Genomic DNA, 17,876 nt, shown 5'->3' with positions numbered 1-17,876 from the left:
GGCCCAAAGTAAATCACATATAAACCGGGGGTGTCCACACTCAAGGGAAATTCAAACATGCCGTCTTATATCGCCAGCCCAGGACAGATCAGCAATATCAAGCATGGAAACCGATCCTTCTTCCGACTTTTATGCTTACCTGTTTGGTTTTCAAGCTTACCTCTCCTCCCCCTGGGACAATGTGCGAAAGACCACTGAGTGTGTGCCTACTCCTGTGTCTGGAGTTCCCTAGGTTCTAATAGTGTACCTGCTCGTGGTACCCAGGGCCGGATTACCAACCAGGCAACAAAAGCAGTCGCTTGGGGCCCCATTCAGAGTCAAAGGGGCCCCATCAGCACATAAACCAGCCCTCGCCATCCTGTCAGCGGTGGCTGGATGGTATAATGGTTAAAGAGACTCTGAGCAGTGCAGTAACTATGGAAAGATGCATATCATTTTAAAGCTCTCTTTCTCCTCTTTCCAATGATATATAAACCGCCGCCCTATGTATTTTAGTTTTCGCTATTTTCGCAATCGAAATCGCGACCACAGCAATGTCCATAGCGATAATAGCGACAACTAAAAGGCGTAGGGTTGCAGTTTATCTATCATTGGAAAGAGGAGAAAGAGAGCTTCAAAATGATATTCATCTTTCCATAGTTACATTGTATTACACAGGACGACTTTTCTCCAAAGTCGGCAGCTCGATTCAGCACAATGCAATGAAATATAAGGAACCCAGGGGGATATAATTACAAACATCATGCTGTGAGGATGTAATTAATTAGTTGTGGGTATGCTTAAAGGCATACCCACAGGCACTGCTCGGAGTCTCTTTAAGGGCTCTGCCTCTGACACAGGAGACCAGGATTCGAATCTCGGCTCTGCCTGTTCAGTAAGCCAGCACCTATTCAGTAGGAGACCTTAGGCAAGTCTCTCTAACACTGCTACTGCCTAGGGCGCGTCCTAGTGGCTGCAGCTCTGGCGCTTTGAGTCCGCCAGGAGAAAAGCGTGATATAAATGTTATTTGTCTTGTCAAATGATTCCGTGCGCTGCTGATTGTCTTCAGAGCCAGGCTCTCCTCCTAGGTCCCCCTTCTGCTACTGTGTGCTCTGCCACTGCCCACTCCTCCCTCCCTTCCCACAGAGAACCACAGCTGCAGCAAGAATGATAGCACCAGATGGCAAACGCTCACTTACCTATCCATGATCCAAGCGATAGAGATCCCGTTATCTGAAACCCATCTGTCTCTTCTACAGTGCAGCCGCTCGCTCTGAACTTCCTGATTCTCAGATCAGACAGGAAGTAGGAAGTAGTAATAGTAGTAGTAATAGAGCGGCAGCACTCTAGAGGAGACAGATAGGCTCTGGATGACGGGAACTCTATTGCTTGGATCGCAATAGGTGAATGTGAGTCATCTGGTGCTGTCATTCTCCCCCGCTGCGGCTGCCTTCTCTGCTGGACTATTGTATTCACTGGGATGGAGGCTGCATGGTGGCTGTCTAGTTTGGGAGAAAATTGGTTGTTCGGTGGTGGGGGTGGTTATGTAATGCTGTCTGGGGAATGGCTTCCGGTTTGGCAGTGTCCAGAGCTTTCTGCTATTGCAGGCTGGAGATGCAGGGGGAAAGTGCTGCTGCTGTGATATCTGGCACCCTCTTCACAGGGGTGCCCCAGCCCCTGAGTGCAAATGTCCCAGCCATTCATCTCTCACTTTGCATTTTGCCGCTGCTATTCCCTGCATTGTGCACCCACAGAGGAAAGCGGGCTGTTGCCCATTGCAACCAGTAGCTCAGCTGCCCCGGTGTGTGCGGCATGTTGCTGTGCAGCTGCATCTTCTGATTCTATTACGACATGATGGGGGGGCCCAAATCAGTTACTTTGCTTAGGGCCCCATTTAGCCTTAATCCGGCTCTGGTGGTACCTCTCAAAGCACTCCCCTATGCATAGGCCAGGCTGGTCAGGACATTTGGGACAATAAAAACTGCTGCAGACACGACAACGTTTTCTTCGGATGCGTTGACCTGGGGCACACGGAATCTGGTAGGTGATAGGCGTAATGCCTTCCATGCAGTTGGCTAGTTGCATCGGGGGGCAGGGGGGAGGGGGGGGGGGCTGGCCCCTCCTGGATACAGGATGTCCAGAATGATCTGTTCCTGAAATTGAAGGAAAGATCCAGTTCTCCCAGCCTTACTGTAGAGAACAAAGCTGTTGTAAACTGCCAATTGAATAATATAAAAAGACACTTTCTTATACCAGCGTCTTGTTTTCCGGGAAACTAAATAGGGCGCTAACCTCTGGTCATTGAAGTCCACCCCTCCCATGTTGACATTATATTTGTGGACGACAAGGGGCTTTTCAATGACCGCAGTTGCCCGTTGAATTTGGACTGTCGTGTCTGTGTGAATGGTGGACAGAAAGTAAACGTCCCTCTTGTCCCTCTATTTCACCGCGAGCAGGTCGTCAGTACGCAAGGCGGCCCTCTGCCCCCGTTCAAGTCTGGTGGTAACGAGCCATTGGGGGAAGAACTGGCGACTAGGCCGCGCAGTGCCACAGCATCGGATTCCTTCTAACTTTAAGTGCTGATAGAGGGCCACACTTGTGTAATAGTTGTCCACATAAAGATGGTACCCCTTCCGGAACAAGGGTGACACCAAGTACCACACAACCTTTCCACTGCTCCCCAGGTAGTCAGGGCATCCGACCGGCTCCAATTTTGAGTCTTTTCCCTCATAGACCCTAAAACGACATGTATAGCCTGTGGCCCTTTCACAGAGCTTATACAGTTTCACCCCATACTGGGCGTGCTTGCTTGGGATGTACTGTTTGATGCCAAGGTGCCCGGTAAAGCGTAAGAGGGACTCGTCTACGCAGATGTTCTGTTCAGGGATATAAGCATCTGCAAATGTTGATTACAGGTGGTCTATGAGGGGCCGAATTTTGTGGAGCCGGTCATAAGCAGGGTGGCCCTTTTCATGACAGGTTTCGTCGTCGTTGAAGTGCAGGAAGCGCAGGATGTTCTCAAATCGTGTCCTAGACATGGCAGCAGGGTACAAGGGAACATGATGTACTGGGTTCGTAGACCAATACGACCGCAATACATTCTGTTTCATTAGTCCCAAGTGAAGGATAAGGGCCAAAAAGATTTTAATGTCGGAAACTTGGACTGGTTTCCACCGGAAAGGCTGGGCATAGCTGCTCTCCGGGTGCTCGGTGATGAATTGTGTGGCTTTACGGTTGGTCTCAACCACAATTAAGTCCAAGAGAACCTGGGTGATGAACAGCTGCAAAAAGTCTAGGGCCGTTCCTAGATGAGCTATCGCCACCTGGACTCCAGACTGGGCGGTGAAAGGGGGCACTACGGGTGCGGTGGAATCAGGGGATTGCCAATCTGGATGTGCCAGCACCTCTGGGAGTCTATGGGTACTACGGGCCCGTCTTCTTCTTGGTGGCTGCGACGGGGGTACTACTGCACTTGCCACCGTACCAGTTTCAACTTCCATGCTGGAGCTCACCACTTCACCAGGGTCTACAGAAGTACTGGTACTAAGTCCTGGAGATGCTGCGCTGCTGGTGCCTGCCTCACCAAGAAAACTATCATCAGCGCTAGCACCACCCTGCTGCCCTTGAGGCGGATCCTGCGCCACCTGCGGTCTAACGACATGGGGTCTGGTACGCCTGGCTCTAGCCGGGACCAAAGCCTCGTCATCACTTTTGGTCAGGGAACCACTGCTTTCCACAGGTTCAAATTCGGACCCAGATGATTCGTCGGATGAGTCTTCCCAAAAGCTCTCATCCGACTGGTCCATGTACCTGTATACCTCCTCATCGGAAATCCCCCTTCTTGCCATTGTGGATTGCTAAATTTATGGGGTTTTCCTCCGAGACTACCCAGAAAAAAAGAGCACCTACCTAGCAAAAGGGAGTATTTGAGAGGTATTGGGGTTGGCGGGAAGTGGGGTCTCAGAGGCAATCAAACAATCACGGGACAATCAAATACAATTACAGCACAATCGACTCCAATCACAGCACAAGCAAATCTGATGCACTCGGAAGGTGGTGGTTGGAGGTGGTGGGGGGGAGGGTGGGGTTGGGTGTGGCGGGAAGTGGGGTCTCAGAGGCAATCAAACAATCACGGGCCAATCGAAGCTGATCACGGGACAATCAAATACAATTACAGCACAATCGAATCCAATCACCGCACAATCAAATCTGATGCACTCGGAAGGTGATGGGGGGTGGGGGTGGTGGTGGGGTGGGGGTTGTTGGGAAGTGGGGTCTCAGAGGCAATCAAACAATCACGGGACAATCGAAGCAGATCACGGGACAATCAAATATAATTGCAACACGATCGAATACAATCGCAGCACAATCGAATACAATCACAGCACAGTCAAATACAATGCACTCGGACGGTGATTAGGGGGGGGGGGGGTCTGAGGGGGATTTGAGGGGGTGGGGGGTTGATCAGGAGCCCGCACGGGGCAGACTGAGTCCTGATCTGATGAGAGGCAGACACAAGGGGTTACTGATCACAGATCAGTTAGTGATTGCTGGGGAGGACAGATGTAAACAATGCGCAGGGGATGTAATCAGGAGGGGGGTATGAGGGCAATCGAGGGTCTGGGCAGGTGATGTGTTGCCCCCGCGGGGCAGTTAGGGTCTGCTCTGATGGGTGGGGGTGCTGAGGGGTGATGGACAGGTGATAGACAGGTGATCAGAGGGGGATCAGAGGGGGATCAGGGGGTAAGGTAGCTGTATACAGATGTATACAGTATACAGGGGGGTAGTCTGGGATGGGGTCTGGGGGTGATCTAAAGGTAGGGGGGATCAGGGGTGACTAGGAGGCAGTTAGGGACCTAAACTAAGGGATAGCGTTGCTAGTTAGTGGCAGGTGGGGGGTGGGGGTTTTATAGGGTTGCAAGGGTGCTGGCAAGGGTCTGCTGGGGTGATCAGGGGGGGGTCTGAAGGCTGGGGTGGGAGATCAGGGGGGCTAGGCACAAAAAAAAAAAGCACTGCTCTGTAGAGACTTACAATAGCTTCCTCCTCGCTGGTGGTCTCTGGAACATTGAGACCACGAGGCGAGGAAGAAGCACGTATAAGGCACTTTGTTTACCTAACAAAGTGCCTTATACACATTGATTGGCCGGAATTGTAGATTCCTCCGCTCGCCGGCGCTGCTAAGTGGCCGGCGAGCAGAGGCTAAATGCCCGGCCATCGATCCCCAGCGGAGGATCGCGTCACGGATGACGCGATCGCTCCGCCCATGCCCCTACAAGGACCGCCACCATTTGTCTATACGGCGGTCCTTGCGGGGTCCACTTCCCGGCCGCCAATTGTATATACGGCAGTCGGGAAGTGGTTAAGGGAGGTCTGTGAATTGTGTGGGCTTTGAGGGTGCAGCAGACACTCAGTAGCACCCCCCTCCATCTATATGAAGGCCTCCATTTTATCTCTCCCCTTGCCAAAGAACCAAAGTGATGTCCTATGTTCCTGGCGGCTATAATACATGCCAGGGAGATGCAGTATAAGCAGGGAGCGGTACCCACATCACTGAACTACACCTCCCAGCATCCCCCACCCCCTTTTCCATCTTCTGTGTCCCAGTGTTGCAGGTTGAAATTCCCACAGTGAAATTCTGTGTCCCTGGCAGCACCCCAATGGGTGCTCATGAAAGGAGGCACTGCAGGCCAAATTGGAATCGGCTCTCTCAGCGACATAGATGCCGGGCTGTAAAGAGCGGGGCTGGCATGTGGCGATGGTCACCTTGACAACTAGCGCTACTTAAAAATATAGCGCAGTGCAACACAGCCGGTAAAAATGGCAGAGGGACAGACAATAGGGCGAGCATGTAGCATGCAGATCAGGTGCTCTGACTGAAGTCATAGTTACATAGTTATTTTGGTTGAAAAAAGACATACCGTATTTCGCGCCGTAAAAGACGCTCCGGAATATAAGAAGCACCTAGGTTTAGAGGGCAAAAACCAGGGGAAAAAAATATACATACTAAACCTGATGCGTCCATGTTCCAGGAGCGTCTTGTACATGTTCTAGACCAAATGGTGTCCTCGTGTCTCCCCATGTGTCCTGATGTGTGCTTCTGAGTCCCCCCATGTGTCCTCCTGTGTCACTCATGTTTGCCCCATATGTCCAATATGTCTCCCCATGTGCCTAGTGTGCCTCCCCATGTGCCCAGTGTGCCTCCCCATGTCCCCAGTGTGCCTCCCCATGTGCCCAGTGTGCCTCCCCATGTGCCCAGTGTGCCTCCCCATGTGCCCAGTGGGCTTCCTCATGTGCCCAGTGTGCCCCCCATGTCCCCAGTGTGCCTTCATGTCCCCAGTGTGCCTCCCCATGTGCCCAGTGGACTTCCTCATGTGCCCAGTGTGCCTCCCCATGTGCCCAGTGTGCCTCCCCATGTGCCCAGTGTGCCTCCCCATGTGCCCAGTGGGCCTCTCCATGTCCCCAGTGGGCCTCCCCATGTCCCTAGTGGGCATCCCCATGTCCCCAGTGGGCCTCCCCATGTCCCCAGTGTGCCTCCCCATGTCCCCAGTGTGCCTCCCCATGTGCCCAGTGTGCCTCCCATACATTTCCCCTATCTCCTTTATGTGTCCCCTTCTCCCCGGCATGTTTTCTCTCCCACCCCTTGCGACTCCTGGTCCCCGTGCTGCAGTACATAGCCGCAAGTTGCAACTTACCTAATCAATGCTCCCGCGGCGATGTTTTTCGACCTCTGCGCTCCCCCCCCCCCCTCCGCTAGCCTCCTCTCCCTCCCCTTCGTCTCTCCTGGCCCCCTCTGTGCTGTGATGTATGGCCGCAGCTTACCTTTCAAGCGCCCGCGGTGAATGCAGACATCGGTCTCCAATGCTACTTCTCGCTCTTGTGTCCGGCTTGTACTGATGACGTCAGTACAAGCTGGACACAAGAGCGAGAAGTAGCGTTGGAGACCGATGTCTGCATTCACCGCGGGCGCTTGAAAGGTAAGCTGCGGCCATAAATCACAGCACAGGGGGGCAGGGGCGTATCTGGGTAATATAGAGCCTATGGCAAACACTGATATTGTGCCCCCCTCCAGTTACAGCCCCCTTCCACTCCAAAAACAGCATCCTTTCCCGTGTACATGTGTTATGGTTGAATGTATTTTTTGCTAATTACAACAGAGAGAAAATGTGTGCATCAACCAAGTGAACCTGACAAATCTGGCTTTGCAAATTTGGCCTATTGGCTAATGACGAGACATTGCTCATGCAAATATGCATTTGCTTTCGCATGCCTAAATATGCAGGGTCAAAAACCAAAACCGCAAAACAATCGCCCTGCGGGAATTAGTTCATGCTACATAGCACTATCCAGGGGCACTACGAGGAGGCTTCCCATTGCCCCCATACAACCGGGGGGCCGCGGGGGTCCCAGGCTCTCTCACAATGTATTTTTTGGCTTGGCATATTGCTGAAGTTACTTTTTGGGAAATATCTCTTCCTATTCTCTCTCTGTCATGTTCCCCAGATGACAGAATCAATCGGATTTGAGGGCTGAGTGACGGGGAGGCACAGGGACAGGCATTGTTGTGCAACACAGGAGCAGGCATTGCGCCCTTAGTGCTGTGGCGCCCATGGCATGAGCCATGCCTGCACCCCTCTAGATACGCCTCTGCAGGGGGGGCCAGGAGAGACGAGGGGGAGGGAGAGGAGGCGAGCGGGGGGGAGTGCAGAGGTCGGACATCGCCGCGGGAGCATTGATTAGGTAAGTTGCGGCCATGTACTGCAGCACGGGGACCAGGAGACGCAAGGGGGAAGTGGACACAAAGGCAGGGAATCCCCAACATGGCGGCGGGTCGGCGGTTCGTATCGGCGGGCGTTCGGAAGTTGGGGATTCCTCCCTTTGCCGTATAAGACGCAGGGACTTTTTCTCCCCATTTTGGGGGGAGAAAAAGTGCGTCTTATACGGCGGAAAATACGGTACGTCCATCGAGTTCAACCAGTACAAAGTACAACTCCAGCCTGCTCCCTCACATATCCCTGTTGATCCAGAGGAAGGCGAAAAAACCCTTACAAGGCATGGTCCAATTAGCCCCAAAAAGGGAAAAATTAATTCCCGACTCCAGATGGCAATCAGATAGAATCCCTGGATCAACATCATTAGGCATTACCTAGTATTTGTAGCCATGGATGTCTTTCAACGCAAGGAAAGCATCTAAGCCCCCTTTAAATGCAGGTATAGAGTTTGCCATAACGACTTCCTGTGGCAATGCATTCCACATTTTAATCACTCTTACTGGATTAAGTCAGACTGGATTAGCTGCATGCTTGTTTCAGGTCTGTGATTCAGCCACTACTGCAGCTAAAGAGGTCAGCAGGACTGCCAGGCAACTGGTATTGTTTAAAAGGAAGCTTCCATATCCCCCTCAGTTAAGGTTTCCTTTAAAGTTACTTTTATTCAATCAGCAAGTCATTTTTTGATAGGAAATTACATAGGTGTTTCCCAAAAGATAATAGGACAATGTACAAAAGACATTACTGTGGAAAAAAAACATTTCTCAGCTTTTATTTACATTTGAGCAAAAAGTGTCTAGTCCAAAATTATTCATACCCTTCACAAACCTTTACAGTCTGTGGGAAAATTGAAAGTTCAATACCATTCCAAATAGTCCAAGCCGTTCTAAAGCATCCTAATTATCCTGATTAATTGGGAACAGCTGTTTTAATCAACTCAACAGGTGAAAAACAGCAGCTCTCTGCAGTTGGTTTGTGGACAGTGAAGGATAAGAAAAAGGAGCTCAGTGAGGACCTGCAGCTGCGCATTGTGGCTGCTCACAAGTCAGGAAAGGGCTACAAGGCCATTACTCAATGTTTTCAAGTTCCAGTGGCTACAGTGCAAGTATCATTAAAAAATACAAGGTGTTCTGCACCGTGGAAAATCTCAGAGGACGTGGTCAGAAGCCAAAACTGAAACCAGTGCTGGCCAGGAGGATAGTGAGAGAAGTGAAAAAGAATCCAATGATCACCACCAAGGACATCCTGGTGAATATGGGCTCTGCTGGTGTCAATGTCTCAAGGCAGACAATCCAACAAACACTAAACACTGCTGGGTCCCACAGATGCAGACCAAAAAGGATGCCACTTCTCCAGAGGCACACGAAAGCTCACTTGGCCCTTGCAAATGCTCATCTAGACAAAGAACAAGACTTCCGGTCTTTTGTATTATGGTCAGATGAAACAAAAATTGAATTGTTTGGTCACAATGATGTGTCCTTCATTTGGCATAAAAAAGGAGAAGCCTTCAACCCAAAGAACACCATCCCCACTGTCAAAAATGGTGGTGGGAACCTAATGCTTTGGGGGTGTTTTTCAGCCAATGGACCAGGGAACCTAATCACAGTGAACAGAACCATGAAAAAGAGCAATGAGGTTTCTCAACGACATCAGGCAGTCTGCAGAGAAACTTGGTCTTGGGCACCAGTGGACATTTCAGCATGACAATGGCCCAAAACACAGAGAATCTGTTGAGGGAGCTAAAGATCAGGGTGATGGCAAGAAGTCCCTCCAACCTGAAAGATTTGGAGCTCATTGCTAAAAATGAATGGGCAAAAATACCCGTGAGGACATGCAAAAAGCTGGTCTGCAATTATAGAAAGTGTTTGATTGCTGTAATGGCCAATAAAGGTGTTTCTACTGGTTATTGAGAAGGATATGAATACTTTTGGAATGGACACATTTTGCGCAAATGAAAATAAAAGCTGAGAAACACTGGCGTCACAAGTGGGAGCTGGGGGTGCGAGCCACACCAGGATGTCCGGGCTGAAGGGGTGGATCCCCGACAAAGTTCTTTTCCAAAGCTCGGCAGGGTGAGGGGGCAGAGCTATGGGCAAAGAGGCGGAGCTGCGGGAGAAGGGGTGAAGACCCGTGTGAAAGAGCAGAGCCACGGGTGCATGAGGATCAATGCCCAGCAGAGAGGGGAAAAGCAACAGCCAGACAAGCCATTGTGCAGAGCGCACTCAGCTTAGGGGGGAGTCACTTCTCCAGGGACCACTTTCTCTGGATAATGCAGATGACAGAGGAGAGTCTAGTAGGTATTTGCAAAAAAAGAAGACGGACTCCGGCACACTCCTTGAATTTCTTCTTTATTCAGCCACGACACTCAGTACAAACATATGCCCCCTGTCTACAGCTGTTTCGCGAATTCTCCCTCTGTTGTAAACTCTGGTGTTGGGGCACCCTCCATACTTGGTGGGGGGTCACCTGGCTAGCTATACTGAGGGGAGGGGTAATCTGATTACCTATACTGGGAAGAGGGGTCATCTGGCTAACTGTAATGGGAGGTCATCAGGCTACCTATACTGACACCCAATGTCACCCTCCTCCCTCTCAGTGTCACCCTTCCTACCCAGTGTCACCATTCTTCCACCTACTGTCACCCACCCCACCCACTGTAACCGTCATCCCACCCACCACCCAGTGTCACCCTCCCTACTCAATGTCACCCTCCTCCCAACCAATGTCACCCTCCCTTCTCAATGTCACCCTCCTCCCACCCAGATGTCACCCTCCTCCCACTCATTGTCACCCTCCCCACTTAGTGTTACACTCTTCCTATCAGTGTCACACTCCTTACCATTGTCATCCTCCTCCCACTCAGTGTCACCCTTCCCACTCAGTATCACCAATCCCACTCAGTGTTGCTCTCCCACATAGTGTCACCCTCCTCCCGCTCAGTGTCACCCTCCCTACCCAGCTTCACCCTCCTCCCACCCAGTGTCACCTTCCTCCCACCCAGTGTCACCCCACTCAGTGTGACCCTCCTCCTGCTCAGTGTCACCCTACCTACCCAGTGTCACTATCCCCACTCAGTGTCATCCTCCTCCTACTTAGTGCCACCCTCCTCCCACCCACCACCCGGTGTCACCCACCTTCCACCCAGTGTCACCATCCTCCCACCCATTGTCACCCTTCCCACCCAGTGTCACCCACCAACTGTTTGCTGCATGTCATGTGTGGGAGGAAAGGTTTACCCTATTTTAACATGTGTGGGGGGTAATGTTTGTCTCATTGCACATACTGGAGGTATTGTTTGCTGCATTTGATGTGTCAGAGGTAACATTTGCCTCATTGCATTTGTGGTAGGTGAAGTTTGTTGCATTTCATGTGTCGGAGGTAACTTTTGCCTCATTGTACTTGTCGAAGGTAATGTTGCTGCATTTAATATGTAATGATCATAGTGACTGCATTTGCTACTCTGGGGTTATTGTTGCAGCATTTGGCATTTTTGGGGCTCATTATTACTAAATGGTATACTAATAAATGAACCAAAAGAAGTACACTCTCTCCTTTCCTTTTATATATTTTTTTTTTCTTTTTTTTGGGGGGGGGGGGGGGTCTGTAAATAATCAGCACTAACTTTTGGATTGCCTGGTTGGCATCCTTATTACTGGTTTACCAGATAAAAATAAATAATTGATTTTTTATTTTATTCTCAACTTAACCACTTGAGGACCACAGTCTTTCTACCCCTTAAGGACCAGAGCCTTTTTGCTCCATTCAGACCACTGCAGCTTTCACGGTTTATTGCTCAGTCATACAACCTACCACCTAAATGAATTTTACCTCCTTTTCTTGTCACTAATACAGCTTTCTTTTGGTGCTATTTGATTGCTGCTGCGAGTTTTAGTTTTTATTATATTCATCAAAAAAGACATGAATTTTGTCAAAAAAATGACTTTTTTAACTTTCTGTGCTGACATTTTTCAAATAAAGTAAAATTTCCTATACATTTGAGCGCGAAAGTTATTCTGCTACATGTCTTTGATAAAAAAAAAAAAAACCATTCAGTGTATATTTATTGGATTGGGTAAAAGTTATAGCGTTTACAAACTATGGTGCCAAAAGTGAATTTTCCCATTTTGGAGCATCACTGACTTTTCTGAGCACCTGTCATGTTTCATGAGGTGCTAAAATTCCAGGATAGTATAAATACCCCCCAAATTACCCCATTTTGGAAAGAAGACATCCCAAAGTATTCACTGAGAGGCATGGTGAGTTCATAGAAGATTTTATTTTTTGTCACAAGTTAGCGGAAAATGACACTTTGTGACAAAAAAAAAATGGAAAAAAGTTTCCATCTCTTCTAACTTGCGACAAAAAAAAATGAAATCTGCCACGGACTCACTATGCTCCTCTCTGAATACCTTGAAGGGTCTACTTTCCAAAATGGGGTCATTTGTGGGGTGTGTTTACTGTCCTGGCATTTTGGGGGGTGCTAAATTGTAAGCACCCCTGTAAAGCCTAAAGGTGCTCATTGGACTTTGGACCCCTTAGCGCAGTTAGGCTGCAAAAAAGTGCCACACATGTGGTATTGCTGTACTCAGGAGAAGTAGTATAATGTGTTTTGGGGTGTATTTTTACACATACCCATGCTGGGTTGGAGAAATATCTCTGTAAATGACAATTTTTTGATTTTTTTTACACACAATTGTCCATTTACACAGATATTTCTCCCACTCAGCATGGGTATGTGTAAAAATACACCCCAAAACTAGTGTTGGGCGAACATCCAGAAGTTCGGGTTCGGGGTCGTTCGGCCGAACATGCCCCCGATATTCGGCATGTTCGGGCCGAACCCCGAACCCAATGCTAGTCTATGGGGACCCCGAATATGTCCCTTTGGGGCCCCCTATAGGGTCCCAGCATAAAGGGAGAGCATGCCCCGAGCGTGGGGGGGGTCGGAAATGCCCCCCACCCCTCCCCGCTAAGCTCTCCCTTTTGCTGGACCCTATAAAATTAAATAGAAGTCCCCCGAAAGTACCTTGCAGGCTGGCAGGAGGAGGGCAGGAAGAGGGCAGCCGGAGATCCTAGGCGCTAGTACCATCTGGTACTTCTGCCCTCACTCTGACGCACTTCCTGTTTACATTTGAAGTCACGTCAAGAGAGAGCAGAAGTACCGTGATGACACGTACAAGGGTACGCGTCATCTACATGATGACACGTACCCTCGTACGCGTCATCGCGGTACTTCTGCTCTCTCTTGACGTGACTTCAAATGTAAACAGGAAGTGCATCAGAGAGAGGGCGGAAGTACCAGATGGTACTAGCGCCTAGGGTCTCCAGCTGCCCTCTTCCTGCCCTCCTCCTGCCAGCCTGCAAGGTACTTTCGGGGGACTTCTATTTAATTTTATAGGGTCCAGCAAAAGGGAGAGCTTAGCGGGGAGGGGTGGAGGGCATTTCCGACCCCCCCCCCCCCGCACTCGGGGCATGCTCTCCCTTTATGCTAGGACCCTATAGGGGGCTTTGTTCGGCCGGACACGGCTGTGTTCGGTCGAACACAGAGGGCCTGTTCAGGTTTGGGCAGCGTGGCCGAGCACCCTCCCGAACACCATGAGGTGTTCGGGCGGTGCCGAACCGAACCCGAACAGGCCAAAATCCAGGCGAACCCGAACAGTGGCGAACACTGTTCGCCCAACACTACCCAAAACACATTATACTACTTCTCCTGAGTACGGCGATACCACATGTGTGGCACTTTTTTGCACCCTAAGTGCGCTAAGGGGCCCAAAGTCCAATGAGTACCTTTAGGATTTCACAGGTCATTTTGCGACATTTGGTTTCAAGACTACTCCTCACGGTTTAGGGCCCCTAAAATGCCAGGGCATTATAGGAACCCCACAAATGACTCCATTTTAGAAAGAAGACACCCCAAGGTATTCCGTTAGGAGTATGGTGAGTTCATAGAAGATTTTATTTTTTGTCACAAGTAAGCGGAAATTGATTTTAATTGTTTTTTTTTCACAAAGTGGCATTTTCCGCTAACTTGTGACAAAAAATAAAATCTTCTATGAACTCACCATACTCCTAACGGAATACCTTTGGGTGTCTTCTTTTTAAAATGGGGTCATTTGTGGGGTTCCTATACTGCCCTGGCATTTTAGGGGCCCTAAACGTGAGGAGTAGTCTTGAAACCAAATGTCGCAAAATGACCTGTGAAATCCTAAAGGTACTCATTGGACTTTGGGCCCCTTAGCGCAGTTAGGGTGCAAAAAAGTGCCACACATGTGGTATCGCTGTACTCGAGAGAAGTAGTACAATGTGTTTTGTGGTGTATTTTTACACATACCCATGCTGGGTGGGAGAAATATCTCTGTAAATGACAATTTTTTAATTTTTTTTACACACAATTGTCCATTTACAGAGAGATTTCTCCCACCCAGCATGGGTATGTGTAAAAATACACCCCAAAACACATTATACTACTTCTCCTGAGTACGGCGATATGACATTTCTAAAGGGCTAAGGCATTAAGGCGCTAAGGGGCCCAACATCCTATTCACAGGTCATTTTGAGGCATTTGTTTTCTAGACTACTCCTCACGGTTTAGGGCCCCTAAAATGCCAGGGCAGTATAGGAACCCCACAAGTGACCCCATTTTAGAAAGAAGACACCCCAAGGTATTCCGTTAGGTGTATGGTGAGTTCATAGAAGATTTTATTTTTTGTCACAAGTTAGTGAAAAATGACACTTTGTGAAAAAACTATAAAAATCAATTCCCGCTAACTTTTGACAAAAAATAAAATCTTCTATGAACTCGTCATACATCTAACAGAATACCTTGGGGTGTATTTTTTTCTAAAAAGGGGTCACTTGTGGGGTTCCTATACTGCCCTGGCATTTTACGGGCCCAAAACCGTGAGTAGTCTGGAAACCAAATGTCTCAAAATAACTGTTCAGGGGTATAAGCATCTGCAAATTTTGATGACAGGTGGTCTATGAGGGGGCGAATTTTGTGGAACCGGTCATAAGCAGGGTGGCCTTTTAGATGACAGGTTGTATTGGGCCTGATCTGATGGATAGGAGTGCTAGGGGGGTGACAGGAGGTGATTGATGGGTGTCTCAGGGGGTGGTTAGAGGGGAAAATAGATGCAATCAATGCACTGGGGAGGTGATCAGAAGGGGTCTGAGGGTTTGGCCGAGTGATCAGGAGCCCACACGGGGCAAATTAGGGCCTGATCTGATGGGTAGGTGTGCTAGGGGGTGACAGGTGGTGACAGGAGGTGATTGATGGGTGTCTCAAGGTGTGATTAGTGGGGGGAATAGATGCAAGCAATGCACTGGCGATGTGATCAGGGCTGGGGTCTGAGGGTGTGGGCGGGTGATTGGGTGCCCTAGGGGCACATAGGGGTCTAATCTGATGGGTAGCAGTGACAGGTGGTGACAGGGGGTGATTGATGGGTAATTAGTGGGTGTTTAGAGGAGAGAACAGATGCAATGCACTTGGGAGGTGATCTGACGTCGGATCTGCGGGCGATCTATTGGTGTGGGTGGGTGATCAGATTGCCCGCAAGGGGCAGGTTAGGGGCTGATTGATGGGTGGCAGTGACAGGGGGTGATTGATGGGTGGCAGTGACAGGGGGTGATTGATGGGTGATTGACTGGTGATCAGTGGGTTATTACAGGGAAGAACAGATGTAAATAATGCACTGGCGAATTGATAAGGGGGGTCTAAGGGCAATCTGAGCGTGTGGGCGGGTGATTGGGTGCCCGCAAGGTTAGGGTCTGATCTGATAGGTAACAGTGACAGGTGGTGATAGGGGGTGATTGATGGGTGATTGATGGGTAATTAGTGGGTGTTTAGAGAAGAGAACAGATGTAAACAATACACTTGGGAGATGATTTGACGGCGGGTTTGCGGGCGATCTAATGGTGTGGGTGGGTGATCAGATTGCCCGCAAGGGGCAGGTTAGGGGCTGATTGATAGGTGGCAGTGACAGGGGGTGATTGATGGGTGATTGACGGGTGATTGACAGGTGATTGACAGGTGATCAGGGGGGCTAGATGCATACAGTACACAGGGGGGGGTGATCAGGAGTCCCCAGGGGGCAGTTTAGGGAACTTTTTAAAAAATAGCGTTGACAGATAGTGACAGGGAGTGATTGATGGGTTATTAGGGGTGTGATTGGGTGCAAACAGTGGTCTGGGGGGTGGGCAGGGGGGGTCTGAGGGGTGCTGTGGGCGATCAGGGGGCGGGGGGGCAGATCAGTGTGTTTAGGTGCAGACTAGGGTGGCTGCAGCCTGCCCTGGTGGTCCCTCGGACACTGGGACCACCAGGGCAGGAGGCAGCCTGTATAATACACTTTGTATACATTACAAAGTGTATTATACACTTTGGAACGGCGATCGCGGGGTTAACAACCCGCCGGCGCTTCCGAACGGCTGGCGGGTTGTCGTCACGGGTGGGCGGAGCCAGTTGCCAAGGGAAGGCGCGTCGTCAATGACGCGATCGCTCCCCCGGCATGCCGAAAGGACGCAACGCCCTTGGGCGTATTGCGGTCCTTTCGGCGTCCACTTTGCCGCCGCCCATCGGCTGTGAGCGGTCGGCAAGTGGTTAAAATAAGACAAGTGCATTTGAGCCATTATAATGCCAGCTGGGCAAAACTGATTTGCATGATTTTCACAATACAAAGTTTAACAAAGATCTTGCAAACTTTCCAAAAACAATTTTGTTCACCCCTTGTCATTAGGCAGTGAATGAGAGAATGTGACAGCCAACACATAAAAATACTTTTATCTCTATGAAGCTGCACCATATGGTGTTCATTACAAAGCCACTAGCTGGACTAGCAAAGAAACTTAAGAAAATTCTATTACTTAGCTGTTACCAAGTAAGTGGGTGCGTACATAAAATAAAAGTATTTTTTATGTCTTAATTTCAGGCTGAAATGTAATACGATATTACAATATATATTTGAAGAAGGCAATTCTTTTCTATACCCATAAATTACCTACTGTATATGTGTTAAAGTGGACCTGAACTCCTATGCAGGACAGAAGGAAAACAAAAAAAATTCACCCTGTATGTATTCCCCCTCATCTGTGACTAAGCACAAGTTGTAATTTCATCCCTCTGCTGTCAGCTGACTGCCACAGCAGAGAGCTAATTGGTAAATACAGGATGCTAACAATATGTCTGCTTCCATGAAAGCAGGAGGTATACACAAATCCTGCAGTGTATCAGCTGTAACAAAGAAATGTTTTGCTTTAATGGATATTATGCTGTTGCTTACCTTTTAGAGCAGAGAGGATGTTCTGAGTTCAGGTCCACTTCAAGCATCCACATTTGTCTGTTAGGTAGCAATGCCAAGGAACGGGAGTGTGCAACAGAAACCTATAATAATCATCATTATTATTATCATCACAATAATATTCATACACACAGAAATGTAAATAATTTAGTAGATTAACTTTATACATGCATGGAAAGCAAAATTGGTAATCCAGAACTATTGCTTCTCGGGCAACTGCTTTCAGCAATCTTCCAGGTAAATAGCACCTCTGGCACTATTTTGCTGAAAATAGTATTTTGTTTAATAAAGCAATGCACAGTTGTATAATGTCAGCATCTGCACAGTGTGAGTGTGAGTGTGAGTGTGAGTGTGAGTGTGAGTGTGAGTGTGAGTGTGAGTGTGAGTGTGAGTGTGTGTGTGTGTGTGTGTGTGTGTGTGTGTGTCCAAATGCTCAATTATGCAAGGACTTTTCTAAATGCCAGTGATTTTAAAAGCTCTTCCTAATGTAATGCTATGTGTGCGTTCTTACTTGTGCAATGTGCTTTCACTAGTGCTAAGGCTACCTTTCAACTTGCCACTATCCACTCCCTAAATTGTGATGCTCACTTTCCATTAGCATTTTCCATTATCATGATTTTTCCCAAATCGCACTCGTCAGTCAGACTGCAGTTCATGGCATAATCGCGGTGGGTGGAAAAATGTAGGTTGTGTCACAGCGCTATTTTGTGTGTGATTGAGCTTCCTAGTGGGAAAGCAGCCTAAAAGCGCTGGCAGTGTGATCCAACCCTTATGGGCTCAACTTACATCTGTTGAAGTGCCCCACATGAGCTTAGCCTATTCCAGCTCCTGATTCCCA

At 49.0% G+C, this 17,876-nt stretch overlaps 1 protein-coding gene across 1 annotated transcript in view; it reads left to right on the top strand.

Moving 5' to 3' along the window:
- The window catches only part of LOC137504747 (mucin-3B-like), a 71,598-nt gene that overhangs the window by 19,230 nt on the left and 34,492 nt on the right, over positions 1-17,876 (top strand). Inside the window, exon 2 of the mRNA XM_068233332.1 lies at positions 17,365-17,425. Coding sequence (XP_068089433.1) covers positions 17,365-17,425 — 61 coding nt within the window. The remainder of the gene's footprint in view (positions 1-17,364; positions 17,426-17,876) is intronic.

The sequence above is a fragment of the Hyperolius riggenbachi genome, chromosome 4 (assembly GCF_040937935.1).
Source record: "Hyperolius riggenbachi isolate aHypRig1 chromosome 4, aHypRig1.pri, whole genome shotgun sequence".
NCBI lineage: Eukaryota > Metazoa > Chordata > Amphibia > Anura > Hyperoliidae > Hyperolius > Hyperolius riggenbachi.
This window is presented reverse-complemented; position numbering and strand designations above follow the sequence as displayed.